General features: G+C 57.6%; 2 protein-coding genes across 4 annotated transcripts in view; one reads left to right on the top strand and one right to left on the bottom strand.

The window, feature by feature from the left end:
* The first annotated feature begins 8,208 nt into the window (after positions 1-8,208).
* Positions 8,209-18,993, top strand: SLC4A11 (solute carrier family 4 member 11). 3 transcript variants are annotated; one of them, XM_050745663.1, is made up of 20 exons: positions 8,209-8,414; positions 8,720-8,764; positions 11,405-11,536; positions 11,658-11,710; positions 11,957-12,188; positions 12,268-12,349; positions 12,633-12,756; positions 14,865-15,083; positions 15,171-15,264; positions 15,370-15,495; positions 15,583-15,696; positions 15,781-15,913; positions 16,167-16,240; positions 16,641-16,893; positions 16,965-17,071; positions 17,154-17,322; positions 17,402-17,575; positions 17,706-17,901; positions 17,985-18,154; positions 18,556-18,993. In XM_050745663.1, exons 1-20 carry the CDS (start codon positions 8,243-8,245, stop codon positions 18,623-18,625), a joined length of 2,739 nt encoding a protein of 912 aa, XP_050601620.1. In that variant the 5' UTR covers positions 8,209-8,242; the 3' UTR covers positions 18,626-18,993. The 3 variants fall into 3 exon arrangements, with proteins under 3 accessions (XP_050601620.1, XP_050601619.1, XP_050601618.1); XM_050745662.1 differs by having other exon boundaries at positions 11,363-11,536; positions 11,661-11,710; XM_050745661.1 differs by having other exon boundaries at positions 11,363-11,536.
* ITPA (inosine triphosphatase) overlaps positions 18,961-23,012 on the bottom strand; it is a 182,923-nt gene continuing 178,871 nt past the window's right edge. Inside the window, exon 7 of the mRNA XM_050745700.1 lies at positions 18,961-19,714. Coding sequence (XP_050601657.1) covers positions 19,709-19,714 — 6 coding nt within the window. The 3' untranslated portion in view covers positions 18,961-19,708. The remainder of the gene's footprint in view (positions 19,715-23,012) is intronic.

Below are 23,012 nucleotides of genomic sequence, written 5' to 3'. Positions count from 1 at the left end.
CTAAACCCCCTATACCTAAAATACAAAAATTAGCCAGGCATGGCGGGCGGATCACGAGGTCAGGAGATCGAGACCATCCTGGCTAACACGGTGAAACCCCGTCTCTACTAAAAATACAAAAAATTAGCCAGGCATGGTGGCGGGCACCTGTAGTCCCAGCTACTCGGAAGGCTGAGGCAGGAGAATGGCGTGAACCCGGGAGGTGGAGCTTGCAGTGAACTGAGATCACGCCACTGCACTCCAGCCTGGGCAACAGTGCAAGACTCCATCTCAAAAAAAAAAAAAATTAGCCAGGCATGGTGGTGCATGACTGTAATTCCAGCTCCTGGGGAGGCTGAGGTGGGAGAATCGTTTGAACCGGGAGATGGAGGTTGCAGTGACCCAAGACTGCATCACTGCACTCCAGCCTGTGAGACAGAGTGAGACCCCATCTCTCTCAAAAAAAAAAAAAAAAAAAAGGCCAGGCACAGTGGTGCACACCTGTAGTACCAGCTGATGTGGGAGGATCACCTGAGGCCAGGAGTTCGAGGCTACAGTGAGCTGTGTTTGTGCCACCGCACTCCAGCCTGGCTGGCAGAGCGAGACCGTCTCAACAAAATAAAAATCAAAGAAATAAAAGGGCTTAGTGAAATCTGGGCATCCAGGGTGAGAGGAAGAAGGCAGAGGGGAATCGGGAGTATCTGGCTGGGATGCCCATTAGGCCAGACCAGAAAGCCTGAGTGGAATGGAGGATGGAGGATGCAGGATGGAGAAGAGAGCTTTGGGAGAGCATCATAGGCCTGAAATGCCTCCATGGAGGTATCCATCTGCCTTTAACACTCCTGTGGGTTTTTGTTTTGAGATGAGTGGGTCTCCCTATGTTGCCCAAGTTGGTCTCAACACTCCTGGACTCAAGGCATCCTCCCGTCTCATCCTCCCTAGTAGCTGGGATTATAGGTATGTGCCACCGCACCTGGTTTACTTTTTGTTTTTTTGTTTTGTTTTGTTTGTTTGTTTGTTTTGTTTGTTTGTTTTTGTTTTTGTTTTTGTTTTTTTGAGACGGAGTCTTGCTCTGTCGCCCAGGCTGGAGTGCAGTGGCCGGATCTCAGCTCACTGCAAGCTCCGCCTCCCGGGTTTACGCCATTCTCCTGCCTCAGCCTCCCGAGTAGCTGGGATTACAGGCACCTGCCACCTCGCCTGGCTAGTTTTTTGTATTTTTTTTAGTAGAGACGGGGTTTCACCGTGTTAGCCAGGATGGTCTCGATCTCCTGACCTCGTGATCCGCCCATCTCGGCCTCCCAAAGTGCTGGGATTACAGGCTTGAGCCACCGCGCCCGGCCTGTTTGTTTGTTTTTGAGATGGAGTTTCACTCTGTCGCCCAGGCTGGAGTGCAATAGTGCGATCTTGGCTCACTGCAAACTCCACCTCCCAGGTTCGAGTGATTCTCCTGCCTCAGCCTCCCGAGTAGCTGGGATTACAGGCACCTGCCATCATGCCCAACTAATTTTTTTATTTTTGTAGAGATGGGGTTTCACCACGTTGGCCAGGTTTCTCTTGAATTCCCGACCTCAGGTGATCTGCCTGCCTCAGCCTCCCAAAGTGTTGGGATTACAGGTGTGAGCCACCGTGCCTGGCCTACTTTTTGTTTTTATTGAGCACTTACTATATGCAGAGTTGCACTGGCCAAGGAGAAACACAGTCCTGCTTTCTGGGAGCTCATGGGCTAGCCAGGGAGACAGGACCCAGCAGTACAGTAAGAAGGATGAAGGTGGCCCTGCCAAAGAGTTAAAGGCCATGAAGGTCTGTGGCAGAAGGACAGTAGGAACCTGCTTTAGATGGGGTGGCCATGGAAGGCCTCTGAGACCTGAAGAATTAAACGAGCTTCAGTAAGAGTTCATGAATTCCTGGCCTACAGACATCAAGGTCTGGAAGCAGGCAGGGGCTGCAGGCTGGTGGGTGGAACAGCCCCCAGCAACCACTGTGGTTGGAGCAGTGCTCTCCTGGGAGCAAGAGGTGTGATATGAAGTGGGGGACTAGGCAGGGGGCAGGCTGTACAGCAGCCGCCTCTGTAGGCCACAGCAGGGAGTTTGGCATTTTTCTTTTTCTTTTTTCTTTTTTTTTTGAGACTGAGTTTCGCTCTTGTTGCCCAGGCTGGAGTACAATGGCACTATCTCGGCTCACTGCAACCTCCGCCTCTCAGGTTCAAGCGATTCTTCTGCCTCAGTGTCCTGAGTAGCTGGGATTATAGACATGCACCACCAAGCTCAGCTAATTTTTTGTATTTTTAGTAAAGATGGGGTTTTTCCATGTTGGTCAGACTGGTCTCAAACTCCCAACCTCAGCCGCCCGCCTCAGCCTCCCAAAGTGCTGGGATTACAGGTGTGAGCCACTGCGCCCAGCTGGCATTTTTCTTTTCTTTTCTTTTTTTTTTTTTTTTTTTGAGACGGAGTCTCACTGTGTCTCCCAGGCTGGAGTGCAGTGGCGTGATCTCGGCTCACTGCAAGCTCCGCCTCCCGGGTTCACGCCATTCTCCCGCCTCAGCCTCCCAAGTAGCCGAGACTACAGGCGCCCGCCACCACGCCCGGCTAGTTTTTTGTATTTTTAGTAGAGACGGGGTTTCACCATGTTAGCCAGGATAGTCTCGATCTCCTGACCTCGTGATCCACCCGCCTCGGCCTCCCAAAGTGCTGGGATTACAGGCTTGAGCCACCGCGCCTGGCCGGCATTTTTCTTTTCTGTGTTGGAGAAGCCACTGGAGGTAAAGAATGGGCCAGTCAGAGACAGATGATAGACCAAGCTGGAGGTGCAAGCGGGCAGATTCCAACTCTGTTTTGAACAAAATTTGCTCATGGATTAGATGTGGATGAGTTGGGCTGACCCCCAGGTCTGGGGCTGCTGGGTGGACAGCAGACTCAGAAGCCCGATTTTCTTTCTTTTTTTTTTTTTTTTTAAAGTCAGGGTTTCACTCTGTCACCCAGGCTGGAGTAGTGACACGATCTTGGCTCACTGCAACCTCTGCCTCCCGAGCTCAAGCTATCCCCCCGCCTCAGCCTCCCTAGTAGCTGGGACTACAGGCATGCACCACCATGCCTGGCTAATTTTTGTATTTTTAGTAGAGACAGGGTGTCACCATGTTGGCCAGGCTGGTCTCGAACTCCTGACCTCAGGTGATCCACTCGCCTTGGCCTCCCAAAGTGCTGGAATTACAGGTGTGAGCCACTGCGCTGGGCCAGAAGCCCTATATTCCCTGAATTTCATTTGAATTGTCTATTAGCCATGGGGGGAGGAGGGCTAAAGAGCCTGTGGTGTGTGGGCAGGAGATATGACACTTAACAGTCAGCTGGCCGGGCACAGTGGCTCACACCTGTAATCCCAGCACTTTGGGAGACCAAGGCAGGCAGATCACCTGAGGTCAGGAGTTCAAGACCAGCCTGGCTAACTTGGTGAAACCCTGTGTCTGTTAAAAATATAAAAATTATCTGGGCGTGGTGGTGAGCGCCTGTAATCCCAGCTACTCAGGAGGCTGAGGCAGGAGAATCACTTGAACCCGGGAAGTGGATGTTGCAGTGAGCCGAGATTGTACCACTGCACTCCAGCCTGGGCAGCAGAGCGAGACTCTGTCTCAAAAAAAAAAAAAAAAAAGAAAAGAAAAAGAAAAAGGGGATCCCTTGGCAAATGACACTGACACCATAAAAAAATAAATACAATGGAAAGAAGAGGTCTGTGTGATACTAGGTATTGTTGGAGGGAGGGCAAGAAAGCCAAGGTGGGGTGACCTGTGCAGCAGCAGTTTCAGTGGTGTGCTGGGGACAAAAGACAGGTATGAGTCAGTTGAAGAGACATAGCAGGAGGGGCATGGAGCTCTGGAGAAACTTCCTCTTAAATGTAGCTGAGGGATAAGGCAGCACGCAGAGGGGAAGGGGCTTTAAGGGAATTTTTTTTTTTTTTTTGAGACAGAGTCTCGCTTTGTCACCCGGGCTGGAGTGCAGTGGCACAATCTTGGCTCACTGCAACTTCCGCCTGCCGGGTTCAAGTGACTCTCCTGCCTCAGCCTCCCGAGTAGCTGGGACTACAGGTGTGCGCCACCTCGCCCAGCTAATTCTTTTTTTTTTTTTTTTTTGAGACAGAGTTTTGCTCTGTCGCCCAGGCTGGAGTGCAGTGGCCGGATCTCAGCTCACTGCAAGCTCCGCCTCCCGGGTCCACGCCATTCTCCTGCCTCAGCCTCCCGAGTAGCTGGGACTACAGGCACCCGCCACCTCACCCGGCTAGTTTTTTGTATTTTTTACTAGAGACGGGGTTTCATCATGTTAGCCAGGATGGTCTTGATCTCCTGACCTCGTGATCTGCCTGTCTCGGCCTCCCAAAGTGCTGGGATTACAGGCTTGAGCCACTGTGCCCGGCCTAATTTTTTTGTATTTTTAGCAGAGATGGGGTTTCACCATGTTGGTTTACCAGGATGGTCTCAATCTCCTGACCTTGAGATCCGCCCGCCTCGGCCTCCCAAAGTGCTGAGATTACAGGAGTGAGCCACCGCGCCGGGCCAGGGAATGTTTTGTTTTTAAAATGAGCCCTTTTTTTTTGAGACAGGGTCTCCTTTTGTCACCATGGCTGGAATGCAGTGATGCAGTCTTGGCTCACTGCAGCCTTGACCTCCCTGGCTCAAACAATCCTCCCACCTCTGCCTCCTGAGTGGCTGGGACCACAGGCGTGTGCCACCATGCCTGGCTAAGTTTTTGTAATTTTAGTAGAGACAGGGTTTCACCGTGTTGACTAGGCTGGTCTCAAATTCCTGAGCTTGAGCAATCCTCTCATCTCTGCCTCCCGTAGTGCTGGGATTACAGGTGTGAGCCACCAAGCCCAGCCTAAAAATGAGATGTTATATATTTACTTCAGACCCCAGATTCCACAATCCACAGGCAAGATAAGTGGCATCAGGGGAGGACAGCAGAAAACTGTTAAGTGCACCTTGTGGAACCCAGTGGTTACAGTTTCAAGTCCACAGCCCAGTGAAGTCTGAGACCCCAAGGGAGGGAATGAGAGGGAAAGTAGGTGCCTGCATCTGGGTCCCTCACCTGCCTGCCTATGTTAAGGACCCAGTGGGGCACAGGACAGGAGATCCAGGGCACCTGTATTTGCCTTCAGCATCTGATCTACACAGGACAGGAGGCAAGTGGGAGAACTGAAGGAAACAGCCTCTGAAACAGGGTCAGTCTGGAGGCAGCAGGGGTGTGGGCCTCAGGGGTTCCCTACAGGAGGGCGGAGGGAACAGAAACGCAGGGGAGGAGCACAGGTGTAGCAGAGAAGGGCTCAGTGCCAGTTCCTTTGAGAGACGGTCAGGAGCGGACAGAGTGGGTCCATAGCCGACTAGGGGAGACTTGATTGTGGGCTCCTCTTTCCTCAGTGGGCTGAGGGGTTACGTCCTTTGAGGAGCACTGAGGAGGCTGTGGGAGGGGAAGCACTCTCCATTCCAGAGGCTTTCCTGGAACAAGTGGGTTGGAAGAACCAGGTGTTTGGGAGCTACTGGGAGCAGGTGCAGAAGCCAAGGCATTCCCAGATGGGAGAGGCTGGGGTTGGCAAGGTGGCTTTTCAGGGGTCCAGTCTGCATGCCACGTATGCAGCCATGCTCCGGGGGTGACATCCGCCTGTGTCCTTCAGCTCTTCCTCAGCCTCCACCGGCCACACCCGGGAGTCAGTGCCTGGACTGGAGCTCTAGCTAGAGGTCACCTAGGAAAGGTCCCAAGGGATGCGCAGGACGACCTGGTGTTTCTCCAGAGTTACCCCTGCTAAAATAGTATGTGGCCAGCCCCAAGTCAGTTGCAGGTCATGGGGTTGGGATCTTCCACAAGGCCTCCTGGAGTGGCGCTGGAGGAGGGTGGTGTATTCGGGCCGTCTCGGAGCCCCAGGCCATCCGTCGCCCAGAGGAGCACTCCAGTGCTTCCCTCCTAATGCGTTCTTATCTTGCCGGGAGGGGAACTGGGCCGGCCTTACTAACCCAATCTATGCATGAGGCTTCCCCAACGCGCCAGGAGCCCTTCCTTCGCAGAGGTGGGCTTGCCCCAGCCTGACCCAATTCCTCTGCCATGGCTGGGGCACAGTGGCCGAGGACTCCGTCCCAGAGCTGCTGAGCCGGAAAGCGCTGGCGGCCGGAGGGATCGGGAGGTTGGTTAGCGCTTTACGGAGCCGCGTGTTCCGTTTCCGAGGGCTGTGGAGCTTTCTACTGGGAGCCACCGTGGATCAGGCCAGGGGTTCATCAGCTGCATTTGCTAAACCGCATCGCAGCGCGCGCAGCCACACGCGAACACGCCCTATTCGCAGGAGACTAAGCATCCAAATAGGCGCGTCCCCGGCCGGGGTGCAGCCGGTCCAGGAAAGGAGACAGGGCGCAGGGGCCATTTTGGGAAGGAAAGAGGCGGCGAACCATGACCTTCACCTAATAGAAGGCCGGAGGGCGCGAAGAGGCCGGTAGAGAAGCTGGCGAGGCTCGCAGCGAGCAAACCCAAAGCAGCCGAGCTCGGAGAGCGCCGTCTCAGCGGGCCAGGGCGTAGCGGGGATTGCACGGAGGTCCGTCTAGTCAGTCGGGGCGCGCTTCCTGGAGGAGGAGGAGGAGGAGGAGGACTTGCCGCCGGAGCTACGGGGATAAATGCAGGAGGCGGGGCAGCCAGCGGGCGTGGCCCTGCGGAGGTCCCCGGTCGAAAGGAGGAGACAGGGGCCGGCCGCGTACTTAAAGCGGACGCGGGGAAAGCCCTCCCGGGGTCTGCCTCAGTCGCACAGCTTGGTGGGCTCGTGGGCTAGTCGAGCGTCTTCCCAGAAGCTCCCAGCCCTGTCCAGCCCGTAACCCCGCGACGCTGGGTTCGCTGGGTCCGGTGCGCACAGGCTCGAAGGAACCGGGTCTACTCGGTTTGGCCCAGCAGCTGCGGGCGGCGGAGAGCAGCCCGGCCCGGCTGGACCAGCCTCCCGCGGGTGAGGGCGCGGGCGGGCGGCCGGGTCCTAGCCCTCGGCAGCTCTGCCTCCCGCGCCCGGGCGTGGCGTCTGAGCGGCATTAGGACCCAGGCGCGGCGCGGGGGTGTGTCGCCGGCTCCCGCTGCTGGCCTGCCCGAGTCGCCGAGTTTGGGGTCCAGAAACGCCGGAGCGCGGCGTGAGTGCGCGAGTGTGCCATGGCCGCGGCCACTAGGCGCGTGTTCCATCTCCAGCCGTGCGGTGGGTGCCTGAACCCGGGGGCGCGGCAGAAAGGCCGCCCAGGTCTCCGCCACCGAGGCCGGCCAGGCGGGGACGCGGAGCCGTCGGGGACCCCGGGGAGAACGCGGATGCCGTCGGCCTGCGCGGGCCGGGGCCGGTGGGCCAGAGGGCTGCGGAGTTCCCAGCCGCGGGGAGGAGGGCACCGGTGCGGGAGGCCCGGGCGCGGCTTCGCGGCCACTGCGCTCTTGGTTTCATTAGAGCTCTGCTGTCGCCGTCTTGAATTTCTTACCCAGTTGAGCAGATGATGCAGCGGGTCGAGGGCGGGGAGCTCGAAAGTGGGCAGGGCGGAGCTGTGGGGCTCCCAGTGCCCCGAGCGCCGAGCTTTTGGGAGCCCGGCGGGCCGCCACCTCGGAAGGTCTCATTTTACCTTCCGCCCGGGCATCTTCCCGCCCGGCGCCGCGGTGGGGGCCGCCCGGTCTTGAGAGTCCCGGGACCCCTGACCGTGCCCTACGCTGCCGCAGCAGTTTCTCCCTTGCTCTGACACCAGAGGGCCAGCCCTGGCTCCCGGCCAGGACCCAGGTTGTACTACCCTTTACCTGCACGTGGGCCGCCGGGACGGAAACGGAGTGTGCACCAGCCCAACCCTCCCAGACCCTCGTCGCCCACGGCCGCTGTCCCTCCCGCGGCCTGGGACGCGCCCCAGCGCCCCAGCGCCCCCGCCCCCCACTTCAGGATGCAGCACCGGCTCCCGCCCCACGCCTACATTCACATCCTGCGCCCCGACCCCCCAGGTCTCTGAGTCTGGAGGCGCTTTCCTCTCGTGCACGCGGCCCCCCCTGTCGCTTCCTTCCTCCGACCGCGAGGCAAAAACAGCCGGGACCATCCGGGGCCCGGCCCAGGGAGGGCGCAGCCTCCCCCGACCCCAGTGTCCCTCAGACTCTCCTCCCACCCCTAATTGTTCTCCCTTTTGGACCAACTGCTCTGCCTTCCAGGCTGTCGGGACGCGGTCCCAGGGCTGGAGACCGTTGCCTGTCGGCCCCCGTGTGACCTAGGGCGCGTGACGGGGGTCGGGGGAACTGCGCCTGCAATGGGCGTTTATGGCCGTCAGGACCGGTCTGAGAGTGAGAGGAGGGATGTGCAGAGAGATCCCCTGCCTTGGCAGCGGAGGAGAGAGAGGGAGAGGAGCGCTCAGGCCCTGTCCCTTCCTCCCGCTGCAGCAGGGCAGGGTTTTGTCAGGAAAGCCTGGATTAGCGAACATGGTACTGGTACCAACTCGGTGGAAAGACATCCCTAGAACGTCTCTCCTCGCCTCTGACCCGCCTGGGCAGCCCCTAGCAGATGGGCTAAGGAATTGAATTTCTGAGATTAAGGCTGGCTTCCCCTGCTCCCCATGAGGCTCCCTCCCGAGCACTGTCCCCTGCTTCCCTTTCTCCCTAGGGTGGCCTGGGTTGCATCCCTGGGAAGAGTGAAGGAATCAGCCAGGTTGGGGGGCGGGGAGACAGGTGTACACAGGAGGTCCAGGGCTCGGTCCATGGGGCTGGTGACCTTTTGGCTTCCCTTGCAGAAAACTCTCCCAGCATGTCGCAGAATGGATACTTGGAGGATTCAAGTGAGTACCTCTCGGGGAGCATGCGTGTGCAGAGGGAGCTTGTCGGGCAAAAGCCTCCAGGGCGTGTAGCCTACCCACCAGAGTCCTGTGGCTTTGGTCGCCTGTCTGGGCCACTCTAGTGCTGGAATGCTTTTGGCTTCCACTCTCCAGGAAGCTAGACACGGATCCCCCGTGGACCTGAGAGGGCAGGCTGCCCCTTCTCGTGGGCTACTTGGACCAGGTGGACCCTCTGGGGTTCTTTCCCAAGGTTTTCTGTGACAATGGCCTGTTATCTGACTAGCCTTGGGCCAGGAATTCTGTATGCCCCTATCCCTCTGTCCTCACCCAGCCCTGGAGGGAATGGCTGTTGTTGTCTCTTTAAAGAAATATAAGGCCTCTGTGCTGCACAGTCCCTCGGGCACCTTCCTGTTGTCCCTGCTTGTACCAGTCCAGCTGTCTTCCTCCCCATGTCTCTGGGCTGGCTTCAGGCTGTGTCCTGTGCCCAGCCCCATGAGTGGCCTGACCATTCGAGGGGTGTTTGTAGAGCAGTGCGTAGACACAGGGCTGATGTGCCCTTACCCAGGGCCCCCAGGACGTGGGGGCTCTGTGTGCTAGGCTGCTGGTGGGCAGGTTACATATGGGGCTGGGACTAGGACTTGGCATTGCAGGAGCCCTCCAGGGACCTGGTAGTGTCAGCTGGGCATTTCCTTAATCTAGGGGACCTGAGCACTAAGCCTAAGGTAGAGCTCAGGGCATCAGGGAAAGTATGGGGGAAGAATGGGGCTGTGTGAAGGGCAGTGGAGGGGACTAGTGGGTGCTGGTTGAGGGGCAGAGGACCAGTTCGGGCCAGGGGAACCAGACAATTTAAACAAGGCAAGCCTAACACGGGGAGGAAGGAGTTTGTCATGAGCTCCAGAACCAAAGCTCCAGAACTTTTCTTTCTTTTTTTTTTTTTTTTTGAGACGGAGTCTCGCTTTGTCGCCCAGGCTGGAGTGCAGTGGCACAGTCTCAGCTCACTGCAAGCTCCGTCTCCTGGGCTCACGCCATTCTCCTGCCTCAGCCTCCTGAGTAGCTGGGACTACAGGCGCCCGCCACTATGCCCAGCTAATTTTTCTTTTTGCATTTTTAGTAGAGACGGGGTTTCACCGTGTTAGCCAGGATGGTCTCGATCTCCTGACCTCGTGATTCACCTGCCTTGGCCTCCCAAACGCAAGGGTGTCTTTTGACCTAATAGTTCTTCTCTGGGCTCTGGAGGTAGTGCAGGCCTGGGCCTGGGGTCACCAGTCCTTGGGGACTTTGATGCAGGAGGTACTGGGGCTTCTTGCCCAGAAGGGGCCCAAGCTAAACTCAGGACACTGGGGGAACAGGGCCTGGGATGTGCCAAGGAAACTGGTGGCGGGAGTGGAAATGAGTCAGGGTGAGTCACTCCCTGGCAGGTGCAGGCGTGCTGCTGACCCATCTCTGTTTCTGCACAGGTGTCTGTCAGGCATCAGTGGGGTCTGAACTACAAGGGCCCCTTTCCTGGAAGTACCTACAAGTGAGGAACCTTAGGGGACCCACAAGACAGGAAGGGCTGCCAGTGGCTAGGAGTGAGGCAGGGACCTAGGAGGACTTCCTGGAGGAGGAGGTTCCAAGTGAGTCTTGAAAAAGGCCCGCCAGGGAGGGAAGCCCTCAGCTTGGAGGACAGGACCTGGCATGCCTAGGGTGCTGACCAACTGGCCTGAGGAGCCAGTGGTCAGGGCAGGGGGAGCAGAGCTGGCTCAGGCTGTGATCTGTAGGCTGCAGGGAACCCCCGCAGGGCTCAGGGCAGAGGAATATTTGCATGTTACCAGGAAATCTTCCTGTAGGCAGGGGGGTGCGCTGCGGGCCAGCTGCAGGAATTGAGGACCAAGGGGAGCAGGCTGTCAACTCTGGGGTCCCACATCCCACAGGTGCCATAACACATCCTCACTCTCCATGTGCCCTTACCCAGGGCCCCCAGGACATGAAGGAGGGGCACGATGGGGGCAGGGCTGACATGAGGCCCCGGGGTCCTCTCCTCTGTCAGTCCTTGGCTCTGTTTCCCTGGCTCTCCTGCTTCCTAGACCTTGTCTGATACGTGTACTGGGTCTCTCAGCCTCGATGCTTCTCCCCACCTGCCCTCCTGTGGAGAGGGACCTCTAAGACCCTGTGCCCACAAGGCAGTGTGCGTGTGTGTGTGTGTGTGAGAGAGAGAGAGAGTGCCACGTGGATACGGCAGCTTCTCTGTCTTTCCTGTGTCCCCTACTTTGGGAGGGCAGGGGCTAGACAGTCTCACCTGCATTATTGCACTCCGTGCCTGCCCCAGCGTGTCTGGAGTGGACGTGTTTTTCTCACACTGAAGGGTCAAAGCCGCGCAGGGTCCTGGTCCCAGCGGCTGGGGAATGCTGGAGAGTCCCTGTGTGGCAGCTGCCATGTCCTGTGTAGGCTGGAGCAGGACTAGAAGCTGCCTTCCTGGCCCGTGGGATGGCCTCTCCCTTCACAGCCCGAGAGTGGGACAGTCCAGAGGTCCTTGCTCCCTGAGCTTGGAGCCCCTCCTTCCTGTGTGCGGCACTTTAACAGCCAGGCCCTCTTGCTCTTGGGGGTCTCTCTTGGGAGCAGCTGGGTCTCTATGCTACTACAAGTGTGACACGTGTGGCACAGATGACACCTTCGAAGCCCGAGAGGAGATCCTGGGGGATGAGGCCTTCGACACTGCGAACTCCTCCATTGTGTCTGGCGAGAGCATCCGTTTTTTTGTCAATGTCAACCTCAAGATGCAGGCCGCCAACACTGGTACGGGGGCTGCAGCAGGGGCAGGCTAGGGGAGGGCACGGGACTGGGCAGGTGTGACTTGCCTGACTAAGAAAGACCTGAGGAAAGGGTGGCACCCTGAGCCCTCCCCACTTTTCTCCAGCAGAGAATGAAGCGACTTCCGGTGGCTGTGGGCTCCTGCACACCTCCCGAAAGGTGAGCAGCCCGTCCTGCAGGTGGTCCTGGGGCCTCTACCTAGGGGCTGAGGTGGTGGCTTCCCTGAGAGTCCTCCTGCTGCTCACCTCTTCCCACGCCTCCAGGAGCAGCTCAACAGGGAGCTCACACCAGCCCAGGGCTGAGGGCTGAGGGCTGGGCTGCTGCAGCTGGCTGGTTGGGAGAGACCAAGCAGTGACAGCATCTCATACATGGGCCCGTGTGGTTCTGTCCCTGGGGTCCCCTTAGTACCTGAAGTTAAAGAACTTCAAGGAAGAGATCCGTGCGCACCGCGACCTAGATGGCTTCCTGGCACAGGCCAGCATCGTCCTGAACGAGACGGCCACCTCCCTGGATAACGTGCTGCGGTCCATGCTTCACCGCTTTGCCCAGGACCCTGACAACACCGAGCCAGACTGCAACCTAGACCTGCTTATGGCCATGCTCTTCACCGATGCCAGCGCACCCATGCAGGGTAAAGGTGAGGCCGGTCTCCCAGCCCGGGCGGGGACGTCGGTGGGGGCTGCTGACCCACCGCCCTCCGCCTACTCTTTCCGCAGTCCACCTGCTGTCAGATACCATCCAAGGGGTCACCGCCACAGTGACAGGGGTGCGCTACCAGCAGTCGTGGCTCTGTATCATGTGAGTTGCCGGGCCACTTGGCCCCCACTTCTTGTCACAGTGGAACTGGGCATCCCATGTCCCCTGTGCCCTGCAGAGGCTGGCCCACCTGTGAGTCCTGGGGCTCTGGTGGCCCAACCAACTCGGGAGAAGAGGGCTGAAGCACTGCCAAGAACCATCCCATTTGCTCTTCTTTGCCCTCCCTAGCAGAGGTTACCAGGGGTCAAGGTTGAGGGGGTTCTGGGTGGGGGAGCCCCAGCTCCCCAGGATGCAACTGTGCACTGTGTCCTCCCCCCCCCGCCAGCTGCACCCTGAAGGCCCTACAGAAGCGGCATGTGTGCATCAGCCGCCTGGTTCGCCCACAGAACTGGGGAGAGAATTCCTGTGAGGTTCGGTTCGTCATCCTGGTGCTGGCCCCACCCAAGATGGTGAGTGGGTAGTGCCACGTCCTGGGGAAGAAGGAGGGCCCCAGGTTACCCGCCCTCTCCTTGGGGGCCCCTCCCACATGTCCTGACCTCTGAAGGCCTGGTCCTCTCCCCTCCCCTTCACCTCGGCCCTGTGGGTGTGTCAGAAACATCTTGCTAGGCCTAGCAAGTCCTCATTTCCCCAGGGGTTGGCGAAAAGTTTCTATTTCCTTGACTGAAAGGAAATGCTTTTGACCATTATCCTTATGCCAACATGGGGCCTTCCTTTGGCCTGCCCGCCCCTTCAGCCCTTCTTTGACTTGGCTGACTTTGTGATTTGCTGGCTGAGGGCCCTACTCCTTCCTGGGCCACACACCCCCTGGCTGGGACACTGTGATTTTTGTGGGAGCCGGAACTGATACAATTTCGGGAGTCTTTTAAGGAAAAGGATTTAACAAATCTCAACAGATGATTGCCAGGACCCCTCCCAAGGCCTTGGCAGGGTCTTCAGCTTCAATTTCCCTTAGCTTCTCGTGCTTCTGCCCCAGCCTTCTGTGTGAAAATGGGGTGCTCAGGGATCTCAGACATGGCGGGAACCTCCCCAGATGCTGCTATGCTGGTGTGAGAGGAAGGGCAGCCCCTGGGTTGGAGGGAGTGGCCCCCAGCAGGGTGCCCTGACAGAAGGAGCAATAGCTCAGAGCTGAGTTAAAGCCTGGTGCCTAGAGGCAGATCCCCCAGCCCCTGACACTGGGCTCCTCCTCAGCAGCATGGACCTGTTCTTTGGGGGTTTTGTGTTTGTTTATTTGTTTTTATATTTATTTATTTATTTATTTTTGAGTCGGAGTCTCACTCTGTCGCCCAGGCTGGAGTGCAGTGGCGCAATCTCGGCTCACTGCAAGCTCTGCCTCCCGGGTTCAAACCATTCTCCTGCCTCAGCCTCCCGAGTAGCTGGAATTTTTTGAGACAGTCTCGCTCTGTCGCCCAGGCTGGAGTGCGGAGGCATGATCTCAGCTCACTGAAACCTCCGCCTCCCAGGTTCAAGTGATTCTCCCACCTCAGCCTCCCAAGTAGCTGGGACTACAGGCCCCCCCCACCACCAAAAAACTGCAGCCAGCTAATTATTTTGTATTTTTAGTAGAGGCGGGGTTTCACCATGTTGGCCAGGCTGGTCTTGAACTCCTGACCTCAAGTGATCTGCCCACCTCAGCCTCCCAAAAGTGTTGGTATTACAGGCATGAGCCACCATGCCCTGCCAAGCATGGCCCTCTTCTAAAGCAAACATGTACAGTGCCCCAGGACTATAGTTTGAGCAACAGATGGGCAGACACTGCCCCTAGGTGAGCAGGTTGCCGTGATGAGGGCCGTACACTGAGTACATGAGTTCATGGTTCATGGACAGGCTTCACCTTGGCCAGGCGAGAGACAGAGTGCCTGATGGGCTTGGATCCTTTCTGAAAGTCAAACCCGCAGACAGTGCAAATACCACTGGGGAAACGTAGCTGGGTAAACATTTTTCTCCATTGTGGTTTCATTATCTGTGATTACACAGACTTTTGTTACTTAGGACAAAAGTAATATCTTGAGTTTATAAGAAATCAGGAGTTTATAAGAAAAATATAGATCGATGATAGTTGTGGTGTTCTGCCGACCTGGTTGAAATCATGGCAGAGTACACTAATGCCTGAACTTTGTAGAATAAAACCTGCTACCAGCATCTGGGCACAGTGGCTCGTGCCTATAATCCCAGCACTTTGGGAGGCCTAGACAGATGGATTGCTTGAGGCCAGGAGTTTGAGACCAGCCTGGTCAACATAGTGAGACCTCGTCTCTACGAAAAGTTAAAATTTAAAAATTGCCTGGCATGGTGGTGTGTGCCTGTGGTCCCAGCTACTCAGGAGACTGATGTGGGAGAATCGCTTGAGCCCAGGAGGTGGAGGCTAAAATAAGCCGTGAGTGCGCCACTGCACTCAGCCTGGGTGACAGTGAGACCCTGTCTCAAAAAAACACAAAAAACAAACAGACAGGAAACCTGCTGCCAGTTGATGGGGAGAGCACCTCCAGCTGCTGGGCCCGGGCAGGGCCTCCTCTGTTCCACAGGGGTGGTGGATGTGACTCCCGTCCTCCACCCCTAGAAAAGCACTAAGACTGCCATGGAGGTGGCGCGCACATTTGCCACCATGTTCTCGGATATCGCCTTCCGCCAGAAGCTCCTGGAGACCCGCACAGAGGAGGAATTCAAGGAGGCCTTGGTGCATCAGAGACAGCTGCTCACCATGGTGAGCCACGGTCCAGTGGCGCTGAGAATGAAGGAACACAGCACAGTCTCCTTCCCTGCCCACAGACACCCAGAGGTACAGGGTGGAGGCCAGTATGGACCGGCAGGGTTGGCGGGGGCTTGGGCCGGACAGGGCTAACAGGCGCTCTGTCCTCTCCTCCAGCCCCCAAAGTGCAAGGACTTTGTCCCTTTCGGGAAGGGCATCCGGGAGGACATCGCACGCAGGTTCCCCTTGTACCCCTTGGATTTCACTGATGGTACGTCAGCAGAGCCATCTGGGCCTCTGCTTTCCAGGCCTCGGGCCCACACGTGTGCCTGTCCTGCATCCCCAGCAAACCCTGTCTCCCGTCCCCCATTCCTAGGCATTATTGGGAAAAACAAGGCTGTGGGCAAATACATCACCACCACCCTGTTCCTCTACTTCGCCTGCCTCCTGCCCACCATCGCTTTCGGGTCCCTCAATGACGAGAACACAGACGGGGCCATTGGTGAGGGGCTGGCGGTAGGTGGTGGGTGGGGGTATGCTGGGCAGGGCCCTGGGCTGCAGCGCCCGCCTGACCTCCCCACCCCTACAGATGTGCAGAAGACCATAGCCGGGCAGAGCATCGGGGGCCTGCTCTACGCGCTCTTCTCCGGGCAGCCACTGGTGATTCTGCTGACCACCGCGCCCCTGGCGCTCTACATCCAGGGTGCAGTGGGGGCTGAGGCGGGAGATGGTGCCTGAGACCCCTGGTTCCTGCTAGGCCCTGACCCGCCCTGCCCCCTGCCCGCAGTGATTCGTGTCATCTGTGATGATTATGACCTGGACTTCAGCTCCTTCTACGCGTGGACAGGCCTGTGGAATAGTTTCTTCCTCACACTTTATGCCTTTTTCAACCTCAGCCTGGTCATGAGTCTCTTCAAGAGGTGACTGGCCCTTCTGTGAGCTTCTGGGACCCTTAAAGCTTGGGATCTGGCTCAGCCCCCTGGAACCCCAGGGTGATGGGGTGCCCCCACCATATCACTGCCCCAAGGGGCAGGGGTGGACTCAGGCAAGGCCTAGGGCCCTGGTCTTCTTCCTGGCAGAAGGAGGCAGGGGACTGTGCAGGGGCTCAGGGAGGCCTCCCCTACCTGCCCCCTGATGACATCCACTCTGATGAGGCTCATCACCTCCTGGCAGGTCGACGGAGGAGATCATTGCTCTCTTCATTTCCATCACATTTGTGCTGGATGCTGTCAAGGGCATGGTTAAAAGTGAGTGCGTCTGGGAGCCACCTGCTGCACGGGGCGCTCAGGCAAGATGGGAGGTTCTGCACTGCCCCTGGCTGGGGGCAGATAGGACCGGCTCAAGCTGAGTGTGTGCCCGTGGTCAAGGGTGCAGTGCTCTGGGAGCCCTGGGCTGGTAGAAGGCAGAGGCTTTCACGCTGGAGGGTGATGGGGCCACCGCAGGTGGGATCAGCAGTGGGGGCAGAGGCACTGGGCCGACTGTGATGAGGTGTCAGAGATGGGACAGGGACAGTAGGCAGGAGTGTGGGTGCATGGGCATGTCGGCAGGGTCCCCTCATCTTCCTCCTGAAGCCCTTTCTCCCTGAGATCCCCTCCCTCCAGGGCCACATGTTGGAGAGGGCTAAGGCCTGTGGGTCTGTGTCCACAGTCTTCTGGAAGTACTACTATGGGCATCACTTGGACGACTACCAGACAAAAAGGACTTCATCCCTGGTCAGCCTGTCAGGCCTCGGTGCCAGCCTCAACGCCAGCCTCCACACTGCCCTCAACGCCAGCTTCCGGACCAGCCCCACGGAGCTGCCCTTGGCCACGCACTCAGGCCAGGCGACCGCTGTGCTCAGCCTCCTCATCATGCTGGGCACACTCTGGCTGGGCTACACCCTCTACCAATTCAAGAAGAGGTGAGGGGCTGCGTGGGGAGGGGAGGGGCCACATGGGCCAAAGGCTGTGCTCATGCACCTGCTGTCCCCAGCCCCTACCTGCACCCCTGCGTGCGCGAGATCCTGTCCGACTGCGCTCTGCCCATCGCGGTGCTCGCCTTCTCCCTCATCAGCTCCCACGGCTTCCGGGAAATCGAGAGTGAGTTGGGGCCAGGCGGCGGGTGGCGTGGGGTAGCTCCCCAGGCGCTGCAGGCATAGCAGTAGCCTGTCACCTGCTGCAGTGAGCAAGTTCCGCTACAACCCCAGCGAGAGCCCATTTGCGATGGCACAGATCCAGTCGCTGTCCCTGAGGGCCATCAGCAGCGCCATGGGCCTCGGCTTCCTGCTGTCCATGCTCTTCTTCATCGAGCAGAACTTGGTGGCCGCCTTGGTGAACGCACCGGAGAACAGGTGTGGAGGGTGGGCAAGGGTGGGGTGGGTGGGGCCCCCCTCCTGTGGGGCTCTGTCCACAAGTGCCCGTCTGCTGCAGGCTGGTGAAGGGCACTGCCTACCACTGGGACCTCCTGCTCCTTGCCATCATCAACATGGGGCTGTCTCTGTTTGGGCTGCCCTGGATCCATGCCGCCTACCCCCACTCCCCACTGCATGTGCGAGCCCTGGCCTTAGTGGAGGAGCGTGTGGAGAACGGGCACATCTATGACACGTGAGTGTGAGGCAGGCAAGAACCATGGACCCTGAGGAGTGGGGAGCCTCTGACCACATGGGACATAGGGAAGGATGAGGCCCTGTGGACAGGGGCGCAGAGGTGACGCTGGTGGCTCGGGGCGCTGCAGGATTGTGAACGTGAAGGAGACGCGGCTGACCTCGCTGGGCGCCAGCGTCCTGGTGGGCCTGTCCCTGTTGCTGCTGCCGGTCCCGCTTCAGTGGATCCCCAAGCCCGTGCTCTATGGCCTCTTCCTCTATATCGCGCTCACCTCTCTCGATGGCAATCAGCTTGTCCAGCGCGTGGCCCTGCTGCTCAAGGAGCAGGTGAGCGCTTGGCCCTGTGAGGGAGCAGTGTGGGTGGGGACACAGCCCCATGCCTGCCCACACCCGGTCCCTGCTGCCCACAGACTACATACCCCCCGACACACTACATCCGGAGGGTGCCCCAGAGGAAGATCCACTACTTCACAGGCCTGCAGGTGCTGCAGCTGCTGCTGCTGTGCGCCTTCGGCATGAGCTCCCTGCCTTACATGAAGATGATCTTTCCTCTCATCATGATCGCCATGATCCCCATCCGGTACAGGCGGGTGGGCGGTGGACAGGAGGGGCCCAGTCTAGGTGCGGAGAATGGGCGGACTGGGGCAGGGGCTGGAAGGAGAGGTCCCACCTAGAGGCAGAGAATGGGTGGGTTGGGCTTGGTGCCCGGGAGGAGGGGTCCTGCCTAGGGGTGGAGAGTAGGTGGGCTGGGGTGGCCGGTGGGCAGGAGGCGCCCAGCCTAGAGGTAGAGTGGGCGGGTTGGGGTGGGTAGTGGGTAGGAGTGGCTCCAGTCTAGGAGTGGAGAGTGGGCGGGCTGGGATAGGCAGGCGGGGAGGAGAGGCCTAGAGCCTCGCCCTGTGGGTGGGCTGGGGTGGGCTGGGATGGGTGCCCACTGCCCTCTCTCTGATCCAGGCTCATCCTCCTGTCCTTCCCTCCCCGCAGCTATATCCTCCTGCCCCGAATCATTGAAGCCAAGTACTTGGATGTCATGGATGCTGAGCACAGGCCTTGACTGGCAGGCCCTAGCCACGCCCCATTCGCTGGCTTCCCATGTCCTCCCAGGCTGGCTCTGGGGCTGTGAGGGGAGGTGTAGGTGTGTGGGTGACTGCTCTGTGCTGCACCTTCTCATGGCTGACTCAGGCCTGGGGCATCTGGGCATTGTAGGGGTGCAGTGGTATGTGCCCACCCCTCCCATTATCCTTTAGCTTTGTGCCAAGAGCATTGCTCAGGGCAACTTCTGCCCAGGGTGGGTGGGACTGAGCAGGATGGATTTTCTTTTGATAAAAGAGTCGATGCCTGAAAGAGAAACCATTTCCTTGATTGTGTAAGGAACTTGCCGTACGCACATTAGAGAATAAAGCTCCTGTTTCTAGGCTCCTATGTGCTACCTCTGTCTCTGCTACTGCCACCCCACCCACACTGTGGGGAGGGGAAGCCCTCCCTGGGGAAGTGGAATGCAAGGGACCGAGTCTATGGAATGCCTCCTGTGGGCTGTCACCTCCAACGTCACACAGTGGGTACTGGCCCAACAGTGAAACATGGAAGATCCAGGAGGCCTTTGCATGGCCATTTTTCCAGGACCTGCAGGGAAAGCGTTCTGGGAATAGCATATGCGAGGGTCCAGAGGAGCGAGGGCTTGGGGCCACTGAGGCGCTGTGGCTGGTGGAGAGCAGTGGGGCGGGAGGGACCATCAGGGTGACAGCAAAGGGCCCTGTGACTCTCAGATGAAAGCTGCCTGCCGGGAGGCCGAGGCCCCGTGTGGAGCACTTATGAACCATCCCATGTGTTGTGCGGATCCTGGATTTTATAGGGCGGGGGCAGCACTGGCGTGGATGGAGGGAGGTGGGAGGACTGCCGATGGCAGGACACGGGGTGGGAGTGGTTTGATGGAGGGAGAAGGTGCAGTGTTTCTGGCTTGGTCATTTGTTGTTGGTCAGGGTCTCACAGTGGCAGCCGACAACAGGGAATATTGGCTCAGGGGAGCGCCCTGTGCGTGGCAACAGTGGTCAGCAGGAACACCTGGGGCTCACATCGCCTCCTGGACTAGCTTGACAAATGCCCCATGGACTAAGCAGACAGAAGAGATTGGCTCCGTCTAAAACTGAAAATATATCTGAAATATGCAAATATCTGAAATATGCAAAGAATTCCTGCAAACCAACAAACGACAGCAGCCCCAACAGAAGAGGCAGAGGCCGTGAACAGGGGAAGGAGGCCCAACTGTAACAGGAGTAGCGAGAGGTGCTCAGACCGCTTGGTAATTAGAGAACCGCAAGCTCACATGAGATGCCACCTTACACTGGGTAGCCTGGTGCTGAGTGGGAGATCAGGAGCCCCCAGGGCCCGGAGAACTAATCCAGGTGAGTATGAGCGTACTTGCATGCTCGCATGCTCTCCACCCTGCTGTTTGGGGACGGGTAGCAAGTGTGGAAAAACCAACTCAAACCGTTTTCCTCTACTCTCACTGCACAACAGTCAACACAGAAGATTTCTGTGACCAAGTAAGAGATTTCTCACAGGACAGCTGCTGGGTGCCCACCAATTCAATTCAATTCAACCCAACTGCTACCTGCCAGGAGACAGCTTCAGAAACCCCAAGTTGAGGGTTCAGTCCCACAAGACCACCACTTCCTTCCCATCAGTCTGAGGTCTGGGCCTGCAGAACTTCGGACACTCTGTCTTCAACTTGGGGTTCCCACGACTCCTGTTTTGGGTTCAATTAATTTGCTAGAGTGGTTCACAAAAGTCAGGGAAACATTTACTTATATTTAGCAGGTTTTAATTTTTTTTTTTTTCTTTTTGAGACAGAGTCTCATTTTTAATGTGCAATGGCCTGATCGGCTCACTGCAACCTCCACCTCTGGCTCAAGCGATTCTCATGCCTCAGCCTCCCAAATAGCTGGGACTACAGGTGCATGCCACTACGCCTGGCTAATTTTTGTATTTTTAGTAGAGACGGGGTTTCATCATATTGGCCAGTCTGGTCTTGAACTCCTGACCTCAAGTGATCTGCCTGCCTTGGCCTCCCAAAGTGCTGGGATTACAGGCATGAGCCACCATGCCCTGCCTAAATTTTTTTTTTAAATTATTATTATTATTATTATTATTTTTATTTTTTTTTTTTTTTTTGAGACGGAGTCTCGCTGTGTCTCCCAGGCTGGAGTGCAGTGGCGTGATCTCGGCTCACTGCAAGCTCCGCCTCCCGGGTTCACGCCATTCTCCCGCCTCAGCCTCCCGAGTAGCTGGGACTACAGGCGCCCGCCACCACACCCGGCTAGTTTTTTGTATTTTTAGTAGAGACGGGGTTTCACCATGTTAGCCAGGATGGTCTCGATCTCCTGACCTCGTGATCCACCCGCCTCGGCCTCCCAAAGTGCTGGGATTACAGGCTTGAGCCACCGCGCCCGGCCTTTTTAAATTATTTTTTAAGGATTGGGCGGCCGGGCACGGTGGCTCAAGCCTGTAATCCCAGCACTTTGGGAGGCCGAGGCGGGTGGATCACGAGGTCAGGAGATCGAGACCATCCTGGCTGACACGGTGAAACCCCGTCTCTACTAAAAACTACAAAAAACTAGCCGGGCGAGGTGGCGGGCGCCTGTAGTCCCAGCTACTCGGGAGGCTGAGGCGGGAGAATGGCGTAAACCCGGGAGGCGGAACTTGCAGTGAGCTGAGATCTGGCCACTGCACTCCAGCCTGGGCGATAGAGCGAGACTCCGTCTCAAAAAAAAAAAAAAAAAAAAAGGGTTGGGCATTGATGGAGTTCCCAGTGATGAATAAGAGCTAATGGGCCCAGGGCCTTGCCCCCCACCCTACTGGCTTATTAAAAAGGCTATTACAGAGAATTCAGATGAAGAGATGCACAGGGTGAGGTGTGGGGGAAGGGGCACAGAGCTTGTGTGCCCTCCCCAGGGTGTCACCCTCCAGGAACCCCCACATGTTCGGCTATTCAGAAACTCCCCAAACCCTGGCCTTTTGGGTTTTTAGGGAGGCCTCATTACGCAGACATGATTGAATAAACCACTGGCCACTGGTGATCAATTGAACCTTCAGCCCTGCCCCTCCCTGGAGGTGTGGCGGGGGGTGGAGACCGAAAGTCCCAGTCCTCCTGTCCTGTCTTGGTCTTTCCATAACCAAGCTACCTAGATGCTGCCAGCCACCTCATTAGCACACAAGAAGACATCAGTGTGGAGTTTCTGAGGGTTTTTAAGTTGTTTGCTAGGAAAGGGGTCAAAGACCAAATACATATATGTTTTTTTTGAGACAGGGTCTCACACTGTTGCCCAGGCTGGAGTACAGTGGTGCGATCGTGGCTCACTGCAGCCTCGATTTCCCTAGGCTCAGGGGATCCTCCCACCTCGGAATCCTGAGTAGCTGTGGCCACAGGCACGCACCACCATGCCCAGCAAATTTTTGTATTTTTGTAGAGACAAGTTTTTTTTTTTTTTTTCTTTTTCTTTTTTTGTGAGACGGAGTCTCGCTCTGTAGCCCAGGCTGGAGTGCAGGCTGGAGTGCAATGGCCGGATCTCAGCTCACTGCAAGCTCCGCCTCCCGGGTCCACGCCATTCTCCTGCCTCAGCCTCCCGAGTAGCTGGGACTACAGGCACCCGCTACCTCGCCCGGCTAGTTTTTTTTTGTGTTTTTTAGTAGAGACGGGGTTTCACCGTGTCAGCCAGGATGGTCTCGATCTCCTGACCTCGTGATCCACCCGCCTCGGCCTCCCAAAGTGCTGGGATTACAGGCTTGAGCCACCGCGCCCGGCCCAAGACAAGGTTTTGCCATGTTGCCCAGGCTGGTCGTGAAGTCCTGGGCTCAAGCGATCCTCCCACCTTGGCCTTCCAAAGTGCTGGGATTACAGGCATGAGCCACCTTGCCTGGAACTAGATATATACTTCAGAGTATCACAGGTAGCTAAAGTAAAAAAAAATGGGCAGAAAGTGTCATGTGCACCCAGGACAGAATTCTGGAGGAGCTGAACAGGCAATACAGAGAGGTGCCCTGCCCCACGCCTATGTCCCCATCCCACCCAGGCAGCATGTGATTCTTCTTTGGAGTACCCTCATCAGTAGCCTGGGTGTTCCCTGCACAGGGGGGCTGCATCCATGATCAACTGGCAAGGAGCAGGCAGGCCCCCAGCACCCCACATCTGAGGCCCAGCTAGACTTTTCCCACCCATCAAGGAGACTCAGGAGACTGGGCAGGGACGCAGCACCTCCTGGGGATTTAACCCAGCCAGAGCTTGCAGGCAAGAGGGGAGTGAAGGAACGACACTGTCCTGACCCAGGGCCATCCTGCTGGATGGAGTCACAGGGACTGCAGGGGTCTCTCCAGAGCTGCCTGTGGGCACAGAAGCAAGCCTGGGGGTGCCCCACCAGCCTGAGCCTACCACGCCCCCCTTGAAT

This window comes from Macaca thibetana, chromosome 10 (assembly GCF_024542745.1).
Source record: "Macaca thibetana thibetana isolate TM-01 chromosome 10, ASM2454274v1, whole genome shotgun sequence".
In the NCBI taxonomy this organism is placed as follows: Eukaryota; Metazoa; Chordata; class Mammalia; order Primates; family Cercopithecidae; genus Macaca; species Macaca thibetana.
This window is presented reverse-complemented; position numbering and strand designations above follow the sequence as displayed.